Below are 14,785 nucleotides of genomic sequence, written 5' to 3'. Positions count from 1 at the left end.
TGCGTAACAACAGTACACCTGTACACACCTCACCTGCTGATGCAATATCATTTCTTTTTTGTTCACACTAACACGGATGCTGAATCCCCACCACAAGTGAAAAATTCAATTCAGCCCATATTGCGGAATTATGCACAAGATACAATAAGAGCCATTTTATTGTCAACTCCTTTGAAATCGAAGGTTTGGCTGAGAAGTACACTGCTCACCTGCTCACAGCTGCCCAGATTCAATGTAGCACGATGGGCTGCATGAAGGAAAACAAATCTCATCTGGACTTTTTTCCTACTCATTTGTCCTTGATTAGAAATGTTGTTACTGCGATTTCCAGATGGGGATTCACAGTTTCCAAAGTGGAAAGGAAAAGTGATAGTTAAATGACTGAGCAGCCCTGAGGAAGAGCTCCTGGCACCTTAAACTTCATACTGGGAATGACAGAGGAGACAGGAAAGCCTTCTCTCTACAGCTGTCCAAGATAATCTGGAGGTCGAACCTTCATGCTTAGTTGAAAGGAGGAAATCTTAAGAACACAATCCCTGCACTGTTCTGCCCTTCCTGGTTACCGAGACCCCTAAAAGTGGAAATTCTGAGCACTGTGGTGAGGCAGGCTGGGTCACACAGCAGTGCAGTCTGCTGCACCTCCTGGCTTACAACTGACTGGGACAGTGCTTAATACATACAAAGATACTTGAAGTAAGAGTTTTGTGTGCTATTCTGCTATAATGTTGCTGAAATGCTCAGCAGAGGAAGGGGCAGGCTGAAAGAATCTGGAATAATTAATGGCACTGATGTCTGTATACCTTTTCTGCTGCTAAATTTCAGCTCACGTTGGAGCATGGAAAGCGTATCGCTTCCTGATGAAAGGGACGGATGTAATTCTATCTTCAGAAAAGCTCTCCTGGCATTTTCAGGACAAACTGATGGATGAATGGAACATGGGATTACTACAGCTCTTATCCTTTCTATTAGAATAAATGTATTTTTCCTTCAAGTTTGTTGCCTAGGAATGGTGAAAGAGATTTGCTGCACGGTATTAACATCCAGATTTCTGTAAACATGGTCTATTTGCTCACAATCTGAGAAAGAGGGAGAAATTTTCTTTCTTTCTTTTTTTTTTTTTAATAAGATCACATGAAATTCACAGATATATAGAAAAGTTGAAACCTTCTTTCTAAAAACTCAGACTAAAACTACACAGAAAGCAACTGGTCCTTCCCAGAGCTACAAAGCTGCAGACCACAGCCTCAGTTCCTTAGTGCTTCCATGACATCCTCCTCCTGCACAGGAATTTATCATTCTTGGTCTCAGACCGTTTGGAGATGAATGCATTTATCTACTCGTTAGGCAAATGGGAATCTAAAGAGACTTTACCTACTTAAAATGCAAACGCATTAAAAAATAAAATCCATTTTTATAGCTTTCCCCAAGGAGCAGGAGTATTATTAAATAAGAACACTGGAAAAATTAATCAAAGTTGTAAATGAGTAACTGCTGGCTGTGGCACGTGTATGTGGGTGTGCAACCACACACTGCATTGACGTCAGGCTGTACTGGTGCAAGGCACGAGGGGGCTTCACCACAACAGTGACACTGCCCATGTTTCACTCTGTTAATCTCTAAAGAGTTAAAAGAAATCCAGGGAGACATCACTGCAGCCTTCCAGTACTTGAAGGGAGCAGATAAACAGGAGGAGGCACAGCTGAGGGTGGATGGTGATAGGACAAGGGGGAATGGCCTTAAACTGAGACAGGGGAGGTTTAGGTTGGATATGAGGGGGAAGTTTTTCATCAGAGGGTGGTGAGGCACTGGCACAGGTTGCCCAAGGAGGCTGTGGATGCCCCATCCCTGCAGGCATTCAAGGCCAGGCTGGATGTGGCTCTGGGCAGCCTGGGCTGCTGGTTGGTGACCTGCACACAGCAGGGCGTTGGAACTGGATGAGCACCGTGCTCCTTTGCAACCCAGGCCATTCTAGGATTCTGTGATTCTAACAAAGGCTAAAATATACTGTAAGGAAACATTAAGGCTGCAAATTTGAATATTTAAAACCAATGAAGACATGTAGATGGTCATGGCTCTTCCCTAACCTGAAATTAACAGCAGCAAACTACTTACAAGTCCTTCCATCACTGTTCAGAACGCTGAAATCGCCGCATCCTGCACGTGTACGGGCTGTGGGCAGGGAAACCCTCATTCTGAATACATTAATTTAATGGGTTGAATTCACAACTTTTAAGATGTTTTTGCACATGTGAGGCATTAACACCACGCCTCTCCAGCTAACGACTGCAAGGCGCATTCCAGCCCACATCCTCACTCCTAACCTTTCACTGCTTTTCTGAACAAATTCCCTTTCTGCCTGAACTTTCTCATGCTTAGTCAGAGCCCAAAGGGAAATCTGTTTTTAAAAGCTCAGGCCAATCTTTCTTTTCTTTTTTCATTTATAGGGTTGTGAAGTATTTACTATTTAAAAAAGAAATAAATTACTTTTCTTCCTCCAACTAAACAATGTCACACAGCAGAGACACGCTCAGAGCCACCATCCTGCCCACAAGTGATGACTCCAAACACGTTTGGCTAAGACCCTGGAAAGAAAGCCACAGGTGAGTTTGCAGCCTGCAGCACCCACAGGCAGGGAGGGGAGCTGGCACTGCTCTCAACACTGCAGTCAGTGCTATGTGCTGTGCCCAGCACCCAGCCAGAGCACCAGCACCACTGGGACACTGCTGGTGACAGCACAGGTACAGCCCATTCTCAAGCAGCTCAATCCCCAGCACCACCGACCTGGTGAGAATCACAGCCAGCTTTCCAGGAGTCCAAGAGCACCACAAACTAAAAGCTATCTTGCTACACCACCAGTACCTGATGACTGAAGAAATCAAGCAATCAGAAATGGCTCGCACTTGGTACAGCATCTGCCAGGATGTGCAGCAATGCAGGTGCTGCAGCATGAGGCTTGAAGGCAGGCAGCTCTGCTGTGCCTCCACTGTGCTCCCTAGGGCCCAGCTCTGAGCCAGAGGCGGTGACAGCATTCAGTCAGCAACCCCAAACCCAAGGGACACAGTGCTGCATCCGTCCGCGCATCCATCTGCAGCTGGGGCACCTCTTCTGACAGCCACCTTGGTCCCCCTGCATTGCACAGGCACCTGACCTTAACAGCATCTTTTAACCCTGTGACACCACAGCAGATGCTGTACATCACCGCCCTCCTTGCTGTTTCCTCTTGTGTGCCACTGAATGCACGTGTAAGGCTTGCTGACCAGCATTCCATCCCCAGGCTGCACTGGTGGCCCTGGAGCTGAAGAACTCCTCATCATTTCACCATAGCAGCATGATTTCCATCAGCTTCTAGCTTTGCAGGTAAGAAGAGTGCAGCCCACCCACTTCTCAGTCTCTCAATAAGGGCCAGTTCTGAGCTGCAGAGATGCTGAAGCCTGGACTGTATCAAAAAAACAACTCCCCTCATTTCCAGCTGTGCTCCCTTTCCTGGAGGAGAGATCTGTTTTTCTCTCTGTAGGACATGAACACCTGAGTAAGCCTTCCATTATAAAAGCTTTATACGCCCAATGCAGTAAAGCAGCACTCGTTAACAAGAAAAGCAATTCATAATACATCAAAAAGTTGCTCTAAGTTGGGAACTTTGGTCTGAAACATTTGGTAAACAGCATCACCTGCAAGACTGTTCAAAAATTCTTTGCAAACAGGAGAAATGGGCTCCAACACAACAGACAGGTGCAAGGTAAAAAAGCAGTCGTGTTATCTGGGTCAGTGCTGGGATCCATTGGATCTGGACCATGATTTCTCAGCCTATGGGGCTGTTCACAGGATGCACGAACACGTTAAGAAAACCGCTCCCATTTCTGCTAGCATTTAAAGAACAAATCAATGAGCTGCCAGGCACACGATGGTCTGGGTTTGCAGGCAGGATCTGCACACTGCACCACCTGCATAGTGGGGTCCACTGAGCTGCACAGCAGTAACCTGCAGGCGGCAGAAGCAACACCTGCTGTAAGCATCTGCTCTTGAGAAACTGCTCAAAATTCGGCTTAGCCTCTTATCCAGCACTGCATGTAAACAGAAGTTGAGGATAGAGACAGAAAGAACAGGATTTGCCAGAAATGACTATTAGCGGTCTTCAAACCTGCAGTAAGTGCCACAGATTTGCCACAGTGACAAATTGTGACATTGCCAGGAAGGAAAGCAAGGGAACTGTTTGAACAGAACTGTACAAACAGTTCTGAGAGGAACTTCTTTCTGTTACTTCCTGGCACTCTGCAGAGTACGTGGCTGGGGCAGTGCCTGCATCACGGAGCAGCCTGCATGCCTGGGAGCGCCGCCTGCTTTTAAATTACTACACCTTGGGCATCATGGCCCTCAAAAAAGCAGATCAAACCACGTCATCAGCTGGCTTCCTGGATTCAGCCACACCGATCAGCACACCACAGATAAAATTCATGCTCTGCAAATCACTTCTTTCTGACTTTTCCCACTTTTCACAGTATCACTATTAAAAATTCCAGGAAAGGTGCAACTCTTCTCCATCAGTGTCACATCCACCCTGTGCTTGAACACCTACAGGGACGGTGACTCCACCACTCCCTGGGCCAATGCCCAACCACTCTTCATGAGAAGAAAATTTTCCTAATACCCAACCTGAACCTCCCCTGGCACAACATGAGGCCATCATCTTGTCCTGTCGCTGTTACCTGGGAGCAGATGCTGACCCCACCTCACCACAACCTCCTGTCAGCAGTTGCAGAGAGCACTGAGATCTCCCCTGAGCTCCCCTTCCCCACACTGACCCATTGGTCTCAGCCCATTGATCAGCCTGTGCCTTCCTCTGCCAGGCCTTCCTATCCTCAGGAAGATCAGTGTTCACCCCGATGTGACGTCACCTGCACCCTCACTGAGGGTGCACTCAGTTCCCTCGTCCCGATCACTAGTTAACAAGTTAAACAGGGTCAACCCCAGTATCCATTCCTGATGTGCACCGCTTGACCTGTCACCAGCTGGATGTAACTCCGTTCACAAGCACTCTCTGGGCCCAGCCATTCCAGGCAGCTCTTCAACCAGCAAAGAGCACTGACCTGCCCAAGACCTTCTCCAGGAGAATGCTGTGGGAGACACGGTTAAAGGCTTTACTAAAGTCTAGGTAGACTGTATCCACAGCCCTTCCCACACCCACTAGGTGGGTCACCCAGTCATAGAAGGAGATCAGGTTAGTCAGGCAGGACCTGCCTTTCTGAGCCCATGCTGCCCGATCCCCTGGTTGACCTGCACATGCTGCATGAGCACACCCAAGATGATCTGCACCATGACCTTCTCCGACACCGAGGTCAAGCTGACATCCTGCTTTTTCCTGGATCCACCTTCCAACTCTTCTTGTAGCTGGGTGTCACACTGGCAAGTCTCCATTCACCTGGGACTGCTGATAAATGATGGGAAGTGGCTCAGCAATCACTAAGCAAGCACTCAGCAGTCACTGATTCAACAACGGTCACAGCCTAACTCTTGCCCCTAAAATGTGAAATGTGCACTGAAGGCAACCTGCAAAGCACCTGCTCACACCAAGGTGATGCTGCCTGGAGCCACACTGCTGGCACCAGCCCTGCTGGGAAGGGTTTGGGGACCTCTGCTTGCCAGTGGTTTTATTTAGCTCTCTCTCAGGTTGCCAAAAATTTCCCATGGTATGTGAGCAGCAGGAGGGAGACTGTTTTTACAAAGTTTCAAACTCCCTTAACCATGAATGGAATTTCCATGGAGAATGATAGTGCACATCTAGTACAAACACCTTCTTCCCGAGGACTTTGAAAAGTCTGGAGCAAATAACACAGACGTGAAAACATCTCAGAAATGACTGCCAGGCCTTTCCACGGGAACAGTGAGTCAAACTGGCCATCCTTGTCCACGAAGAAATATCGAAGAAGGCTTTCTTTACAAAACCTCTCTCCTTCCTTCTTCCCTATCAGTCAAATTTGGTGGCAGCTCGACAAGTCTCTATTAACACATTAGCACTGTGGGTTGTATTGTTTTCTTCTCTCTACATGTGGGAATTCTGGTCTTGGACCTTGAGCCAAAGCTAAAAAGAAGCTCCCAATGCCATGCAACCGTGTCCCCAAGAGCACTCTCTCTCCTCAGCACCACAGATCTCTGGCAAGAATGGGTTCAAATAAGAAAAGTGAGTCCCAGAGGAAATCTATAGACTAAAAACCCCAACAGCTGCACATAACCAACAGCTTTTCCTCAAGGGAGTCTTCTAAGCGCCTTCCCACCTAGAAAGTCTAAACACCAGCATCTCCTCTTTAAGCAGCAAACAAAGAAGTGGCCTCAGCCGTGGTCCTGCTTACTCCATAGCTTCCTTCTTCCCAGAGCAGCCAGCCCAACCTGCAGCAGCCTGCTCCTCCCGCAGCCCTCCAGCCCCTTGCATAAACCCACCACCATCCAACAGACCAAGCAGAGCTCACAAACCCAGCACAGCAGGGTGGGGATGGTGCTTCCCAAGAGCAAAGAGCTCTCCCTGCCCTTGGGGTTTAGCAGTGCAGCACAGCACAGCTGACTGTCACCACGGCTGGGTGGGACACAACCACATACTGTGCTCTGCAGACTGGAGATGCGTCCCCACTGCCCCCAAATTCCTCAGGTGTCCGCTGTGGCTGGAACAGCTGCCTCCAAAAAAGTCACCCTGGGGAAAACATGAACATCTCTCAAAAACCTGCAGTTTGAGCTACCTGAACCACTGCCAAGGATCTGCTGCTGGACAAGGGGGATCCTCTTCAGTAAGTTTTGAATGGATGCACTCTATGCCCCAAAGACCCATGGAGAAGCACATTGGAGAGAACAAGATCCTGCCTTAACTGTTAAATACTAAGAAATTTTGGAAAAAGACAGCAAACCTCGCTTGCAGAGCCTAAGAATCTAGAAGTTCCCAACAAGATCAAAATAGCAAAGGAAGGTTTGAACAATACAGATGTCTGTAATAGAAAGGGTGTAAACAGCCAAATCGAGTTGCAGAGGAATGGCACTGGAGCAGCAGGAAAAACAAAAATAGCAGGAAAGGAAAGATAAATAAAAAATTCCTAAAATATAAGAGAAGCAAACGGAACAAGGAAACAAGAGGACCATTGAGTCAAAGAAGAGCCATGCAGAGGCAAGAAGGCAAGGCCAGGGACTGAATCCAGCCCCAGAGGAGAGGGCATAGGGAGGAAAGAAGACAGCTGAATTATTTCAAGGAGGGAAAGGAGAAGGTGACTTCGTCAGGAAACCATCTGCAGTTAGGAACAGCAGTGCTGGCTGAGCTGTTCCACATTAAAGCTGTAAGACAGGCGACACACACAGCGGCTCTTCTGCAGAGGTGGGCAATGGCACCACTCACCAACGCCCTGCTCTGGTGGCCTGCTCTTGCCTCCAGCTCTTCAGCTATGGGAGACTATTCTGGGAGGGAAACGAGTGTGTTTGCTTACAGTGGGCCCCGTATCTCCTGCACTGGGGATAGCAAGGGTCGTACTGCCCCGAGGAAAGATGGAAGGTAGCCCCTGTCCTCACTGCTGCACCTCTGCAGCTACCAAGGCTGCTGCTCTGACCCTGCTCACAGAGCAGCTTCTTGCTGCTGCCCCCTCCCAGGGATTTTTCACACCCATGACTTCCCATTCTCTCCAGTTCCCTGAGCCAGCAGCCTCAACAGAAGAGGCAGGTATTGGTCACAGACGCCCTCCTATGGCTCAAATGGTGCGGGGTCTACTCACATAGCAGGGGCACAAACCCTCACTCTTTTCCCCTTTGTCTTGCCCTCTGTTTCTCAGCCAAAAGCACTCCCGTGCCACGCAAGAAGAGAAAAAGTTCACTTACAGAAAAAAAAACAAAACATGCAAAGCTCAGACAGAAAGGATGCTTATAATGCCCAAACAAACATGCTCAGGATATAGACAGCTCCGTGCCAAAATCCAAAGCAAGTGAGCATGAGATGACCCTGGAAAGGCTCAGGTAAGAGAAACACCAGCAGGCAGCACGGCAGCTACTGAGCGAGAGACACCAGAGTGGACAGCACAGCCTGTGAAGCAGCCTCCAGTCTGTGCCTGGAGCTGCAGACCCGTGTCACTGGGTGAGCTGAGAGCCCATCTGCAGAGTCCTTCTGTGGGCAGCTGCTGGCTGTGTGGCTGCTGGGCCGCACGGCTGTCCTGCAGGCCGCCCCATCTCTCCTGCACTTCTCATGGGACCGGCCTGACAAACAGGCAGCAGTTTGATCAAGGTGGCACGACTGCTCTCGTTCATTATTTCTGCTCTTTACTATTAGCTAACTTGCTTCCTCACCCAGCCGGGCTCAGCTTGGTGCCTCTGTACCCACTGAGGTTGCTCACTTACCTTCCAACGAAACCCACAGCTCTCATCCAGCGGGACCACAGACCACAGAGCTGTCTGACCCAGCCGGCTCTGCGCCCACGCCGCTCACCCGGCGCCTTAACCGAAAGCCTCCCAGGACGGAGCGGGCACGACCTCTGCCGCTGCCCACCGCTCGGGGAAGGTTTTCCCCCTCACACCGCCTGTCCCTCTCCTGCCCGCTCCCCCCCACATCCCGCGCTTCGCTCCGCGCTCCCGACGCCTCCAGGTCCCCGCTCCACCACCGCCTTTCCTCAGCGAAACCGTGGGGTCCAGGTTCAAAGACCCTACAGCAAAGCCTGGATCCGGGCCGCCTGGAAGCCGCGTGACGGTCGGGGGACCGAGGCGGTGCGGCGGGGCCCGTCCGCTCAGCGCTCCCCGAAGGCGCGCGGCGCGGCCGCCCCCTCTCGCCTGCTCTCCCGCCCGCCGCCATGTCCGCGGCGCGGGGCGCCCCCTGCCGGCCGAACCCGGCGCCGCAGCTGCGGGAAGGGCCCGCGGGGCCCTCGGCCTCCGCCCCGGCTCCCGCGAGGGCAGAACGCCCGCGGCGCTCGCACACGGCAGGCCCCGCTCCCCCCTTCCGCACGCACGGCGCCGTGAGTACTTACTGCCTTGTGAGGCTCCTTCACCTGAGGCAGCTTCAGTGTCTGCAAAGAGAAAGAGCTGCACTTAGATCTGACAGCGGACTCTGCCCCGCGTCCGACGCCTGCATCGCTGTCCTGCACCGGGCCGTGCAAGGGATCCCCGCGCCCAGCAATGCGCTGCACGGAGCCCAACAGGCTCGGACCGGCCGCCTCCGCGCCCAGCCGGGCAGCAGCTCCATCACAGCCCTCGCGGCTCCGCTGCACCCCGTGCTCCGTCATCCTGCCCGTCCCAGGCACAGCAGGGCCGTACAGCACGGGCTGCAGGGACCGGCTTGTCTCACGGCGCTGCTCACGGCATGCCTTTGTAATTAATGCTGAAGGAAATCCTCGTGCATTTCCGGGCAGCCCGGTCTGGTGGTTGGCGACCCTGCACACAGCAGGGGGTTGAAACAAGATGGTCGTTGTGGTCCTTTTCAACCCAGGCCATTCTAGGATTCTATGAAAGCAAGACGGCAGCGCTGTGCCCAGCCCAGCTCCCATGGGAGACACGCGGCCCAGGCTGCTGCCACCTCCCCAGGGACTGTGCCCCCTCCTGCAACAGCAGCACAGCCTATGCCAGGGATGGGCCACAGCCACAGGAAGCTCCCTGGGGCCGTTCCACCCCGGCTTGCTGTGAACGCATGGCAGTACGCTCCCTCTGCTCTAACAACGCCAGCAGCACACAGCAAAGACTGCATTCAAGTCCTGAATGAACACAACAGGCAAAGCTGCAAGCTGGAAAACAAAACCCAGTATTACAAGTCAAGGGTTGTAAATGATGAGGACTTCCAAGCCATTTTGAAGTGTGTCATATTCCTCCTAAGCTGCAGATACTGCAAGTTATCTACTAACAGAACCACATTTCCAAATATTCCGTGTGTCTCTTGGAATCATGCTCACATCGCTCTGAAAGCCGAAGCTGCGGAATGGCACAGCATTTTTAAATTTTAAATTTGCAAGTTTAAGTAATGAACAGTTTGCGTTTAATTTCCTTCTTGTTTCTTGAAAAGAAGAAAAATAAATGCCTGCGCGTTTGTGAATTCGTACATTTCTTCTGGTTAACCTGCCTGATGCGATCACTTTTCTAGGCAGTGAGATTAAACACCATGCAATTAATTTGGCACAACTTTATAAACAGTGGGGCCAGATTAAAAAGCCTCACAAGTCCAACCCATGCATTTTTCCTCAGCTGCTACTTGTTTGAATTCCCCGCTATCACTTCAGGGAACAGATAGCTGTGGCACAACGGAGTTCTGCAAAATACTGTCCCAGTGCTCAAAGGCAATGACGTGAATAAACCAGGAAAGATACATGCTATGCATGCACCAGACCATTTCTGTCATTTACATAGCTTTTAAAAATAGTTAAATGTAACAAGCGACACATCAAGCAACACGCAAAGGCTTAAGGAGCAGATCTGAACTGTGTTAAGAAACGCTGTTACTCTTAGTCATAAGATAAAGTCTTAATGAATAAAATAAAATAAAGAAAAAACCTTAAAAATCCCCTACCAGCCCATTCTAAATCACCTTTGGGCTCAGACCAAGTAATTACAGCTTTAAACAAAAGAGCAAATTCTGAGAAAGCTGAAACATTGTGAGATCAGCAGGAAAGCTGGAAAGCAAGAATGTTAACTCCTGTGTCACAAGAAACTCTGTATCTCGTATTAAAATCTGCTGCAGAGCTGGAAGCACGCAGTTAAAACTAGGGATGCTGGGCACAGGGGGCAAATATCTCCCCAGATATGGCATGGCTTTTCAGCAGCAGGTAACCATGCAGGTGAAACCCAGGTTTCTTCAGAACAAAAACACCATCTGCTCAAGATCAGTCATTTCTTCATTAATTTTCTACTCTTATCTCACGGAACTGCTCCAACTCAGACTCCACAAACAGGCACATAGGAAGAACACTCTTTTCCACACTCATAGCGGAATGAGGCATCTTCCTCGTCATATTCTGGGAACTGAGCAGAAACCCTTCCCATAAAATATCAGTGCGAGACTCCAGAAGCTCTGAGAAGTTCTCAGACCATTGGAATGAACATCATCTAAAGACACCAACCGTACTGCGGTGCACACAGCTTCTCCTGGCCAGCCCCTCCTCAGGGCAACGCAGCAACCAGACTACATCACTAAATAATGAGGAGAAACAACCCAACAAAATCATTATTTAGCCCAGAAATGTTCATCTGGAAATGGAGAGCTTCCACCCTTTATCAGAGTGGAGGTGATGCATCCTGCAAGGGTTAACCTCCAGCCTGGCCATTTGCTTTCATTTGCTTTCTGAAGAATTCTCTGCTGGGTAAAAATTTCACTTGTTTGGCTTCAGCCCAGACGTTCTTAAATTTACTTTTTTTTTCTTTTTTTTTTTAAAGCCTAATAAAGTAATTTCAGCCATTTTTGAGTTACCTAGAAGTGAAATAACTTTCTTGACTCAAAACACAGCAATGTTTCGCTGCTCACATTGCTCCAACCTGACCAAACTGTACAAAACGAAACTTCTGAGCTCACTAATTCCTGAAGAGACTCCAAACCTCCTAATGACTTGAAAAGCCCCACGCAGCTCAACAGAAAGCACTGTACATGTCTAAGGCCGGCCTTCCCGTAGGCGAAGCCGCAGTGTTTGCCCTGGATGGTTCCTACCAGCACAGGCAGAATCTGCAGCTCCAGCTCTGCAGCAGGAGAGGAGCAGAGCAGCTCACAAAGGAGCCATTCAGCTCAAGAACGCAACTTGTTGGGTTTGTTTTTCAGTTTTGGGGAGGCATGGGATAAGGAACACAGGCTTTTCATCTCTTTCTAGGTAGCCCAACTGTGAGGATGCTTCTTACCTACATTTCTGACTCGGCAGAAAGCTTTACGGGGGGTTCCAACACCTGCAACTGGGCTTTGAGAGCAAAGCAGAGTGGGAGCTCACCCCAGCAAGCCAGTGCTTCCCCAGCAAGAGTTCTCCCCACCCTGGGCACTGTGAAGTGGCTGAGTTCCTCCAGCTACGCTGAGCACCACAGGGAATGCTCAATGAACAAGAGAATGCCACTTATCCAACAAGAAACCACCCGTTCCTGAACACAAACAACAAAAACCAAATCAGCCTGAGGAAAGGAAGTCACCTCCAGCATAGCTTCTCTGCCACGGAGACTCAGGTGCACATACAAAAAAATCCAGGCAATTTCTCTTGAAAACGACTGCTATAATGAAGAACATGATTTCTGCTCTTTAGAGTTGTCACCAGAGTGACAGTCTGAATGTGGAACTGAGCTCAAAGGAGGCATGAAATCCGGGTCTTGCAAAGCAAGGAGCTGACGGGTCAGGACAAGAAGGGAAAGGGCGAAAGACCTCAGGCCTGCAGCAGCCACAAGCCCCCAGCTCCCCTGCTACAGCTGCTACCGGGACAGCAGGCAGTGCCCAACCGAGCTCAGAAATATCCCAGTGCAAAGCAGGGGCAATGTGCAACCTTCACGTTTCCCCTCCTGGGGACAGAATTTGTGCCACTGACTGAGGACTGGCTATTGGAATGCTTTTTCATTTGTTCTGCCCCAAAATAATTGTACTGATCAGGTACCTCTCCCCTCTCCCATGACAAGAAGCAGCCATTGATCACCATCTCTGCCCATCTGCAGGAGCAACCCACAGCTCCCCAAGTCCAGTCAGCGACACAGGAACAGCGCACGAAAGCAAAAAGCAGCAAAGCTTTTCAAGAGGTAACAGGTATACCTAAAGGAGGTACTTTGCTAGAGGAACCAAAAAACCCTGAAAGAAAGCAGCTGAGGAGAGGAAGAGAAACTCCAGCTACTCTGACACGGGGCTGGTGAGCTGACCTGTCATCATACCCTCAGGTAACTGATGGGTGGCTGCAGTGATGCTCACAGCAAGTATCAGACATAGAGGGAATGCCAGGTCCTGCTCTTGGTCCTTCCTCATCCAGCCAAGAAGAAATGATGGAAGGAACCTTCTGGCAGCTGCTAACTGCAGGTAAGTGGCAAACGGAGCTCAACCTGCAGTGCCTTGGGGACAAGCAGACCCAGAGAGCTGCCCTGCCAGTGCTTCAGGGCTTCATCCAAGACATGGACTGCAGATTCACAGGGAGAACACGCAGAGTGAAACACAGTACCCTCAGTGTATGATCAACCAGGTTATCTCATGTTTGTTATGGTGGTCAATACAAGCCATATAAAACCTTAGATATGCATCTTTCACCAAAAGTCCTGCAGTCTTCTGCTATTTCCAGCATTGTTGCTAGTACAGCTCAGTGTCTGATTCTCACTGGGTAAGAGGACACAGGGCCTTGCTCTACATATGCCTCTTTTTTTTCCCCAGTACACATTATGTGCACGTTCAGTGGTGTGTTGTTTCTCTGCATTCAGGTACACTGCTGCAGTGCTTTACCAGCCAGCTCGGGCTCTGCTTCTGGAAGAATCACATTTGCAGAGTTGCATCAAGCTTTCAATTTGATTTCTTGTTGACTGGTGTACAAGAATAAATATCTCATTTTGATTTTCATTGTTTTAGGGCAATTTAAATGCACTTTAAATGTTACTGCTGCATGCATCAATTTACAGCAGCATAAAACAACACTTTATAAGTTTCAGAAATACAACTTGTGCTTCTCCATTGCTGACATGAAAATTACAAATGAATTTCCACATAGAAAATTTTGAAAATTTCCATCTTCTATAGCTACACATTAAAAAGACTTTGAAAGCAAAATGATGTCTTCTCTGAGTTCATGAGAAATCTATGGATATCAATTTGATGAGTGCATGTTGATGCACCCAGACCATATGATGCATAGCCTAATTTCACAATCAATATAAATAAACATATAAATCCAAATAAATTGAACCACACAACAGGAGGTGACCTCACAGCAATACAGCTCCTACAAACTCCTGTTGAAGTAAGGACCCCACGGTACTTGGTGGAAAGAAGTGAAATAAAAGCAATTCTTGCCTCAAATCTAAATATTGCAATTGTTATTGCAAAATTACTGCAGTGCTGCGGAACAACAGTGAAGTCCTCTGTATGAATACATCACAGAATAACAGACTCACAGGATAGAAGGGCCCTCACAGCCCCCATCCCCACCCCTGCCATGGGCTGGCTGCCCCTCAGCTCAGGCTGCCCAGGGCCCATCTATGGCCTGGGGCACCTCCAGGGATGGGCACCCACAGCTCTGGGCACAGTGCTGGGGCCTCACCGCCCTCTGAGGAAAGAATTTCCTCCCAACATCTTATCTAAATGTACTCTCTTTAGTACGAAACTGCTGCCCTTTGTCCTATCACTACAAGCCCTGGCAGAGTCCCTCCCATCCTTCCTGTAGCTCCATGTAAGTACTGGAAGGCTGCAATGAGGTGAGATTCTCTTCTCTAGTCTCAGTCAGCCCTCAGCCTGTCTCCACAGAGTGCTCCAGACCTCTGAGCATCTTCGCAGAGTCCTCTGCCTCAGCATGTCCACATCCTTGTTGTGCTGGGGGCCACAGAGCTGAATGCAGCACTGCATGTGAGATCACATGAGAGCAGAGCAGAGGGGACCCTCTCCTCCCTCGCCCTGCTGCCCGCGCTGCTTTTGATGCCATCCAGCACACAGCTGGCTTTCTTAGCTGCAAGCACACATTGCTGGCTCACATTCAGCTTTTCATTCATCGGAAACCCCGAGCCCTTCTCTGCAGGGCAGCTGTCTAACCCAGCCACTGCCCAGCCTGTGCTGATGTCTGGGGCTGCAGGGCTTGCACCTCAACTTGTTGAACTTCACGTGGTTTGCACAGGCCCTCTTCTCCACCTGTCCTGATCTCTCTGGCAA

General features: G+C 49.6%; 1 protein-coding gene across 1 annotated transcript in view; it reads right to left on the bottom strand.

The window, feature by feature from the left end:
• The window catches only part of ZNF618 (zinc finger protein 618), a gene marked incomplete at both ends in the record, with an annotated part of 135,564 nt that overhangs the window by 35,150 nt on the left and 85,629 nt on the right, over positions 1-14,785 (bottom strand). Inside the window, one exon of the mRNA XM_079544887.1 lies at positions 8,976-9,014. Within this exon, the coding sequence (XP_079401013.1) occupies positions 8,976-9,014 (39 nt within the window). The remainder of the gene's footprint in view (positions 1-8,975; positions 9,015-14,785) is intronic.

Source organism: Tetrao urogallus (genome assembly GCF_951394365.1).
Source record: "Tetrao urogallus genome assembly, chromosome: 19".
Classification (NCBI taxonomy): Eukaryota; Metazoa; Chordata; class Aves; order Galliformes; family Phasianidae; genus Tetrao; species Tetrao urogallus.
The sequence above is the reverse complement of the archived record's forward strand: the minus strand, read 5'-3'. Positions and strand labels throughout refer to the sequence as shown.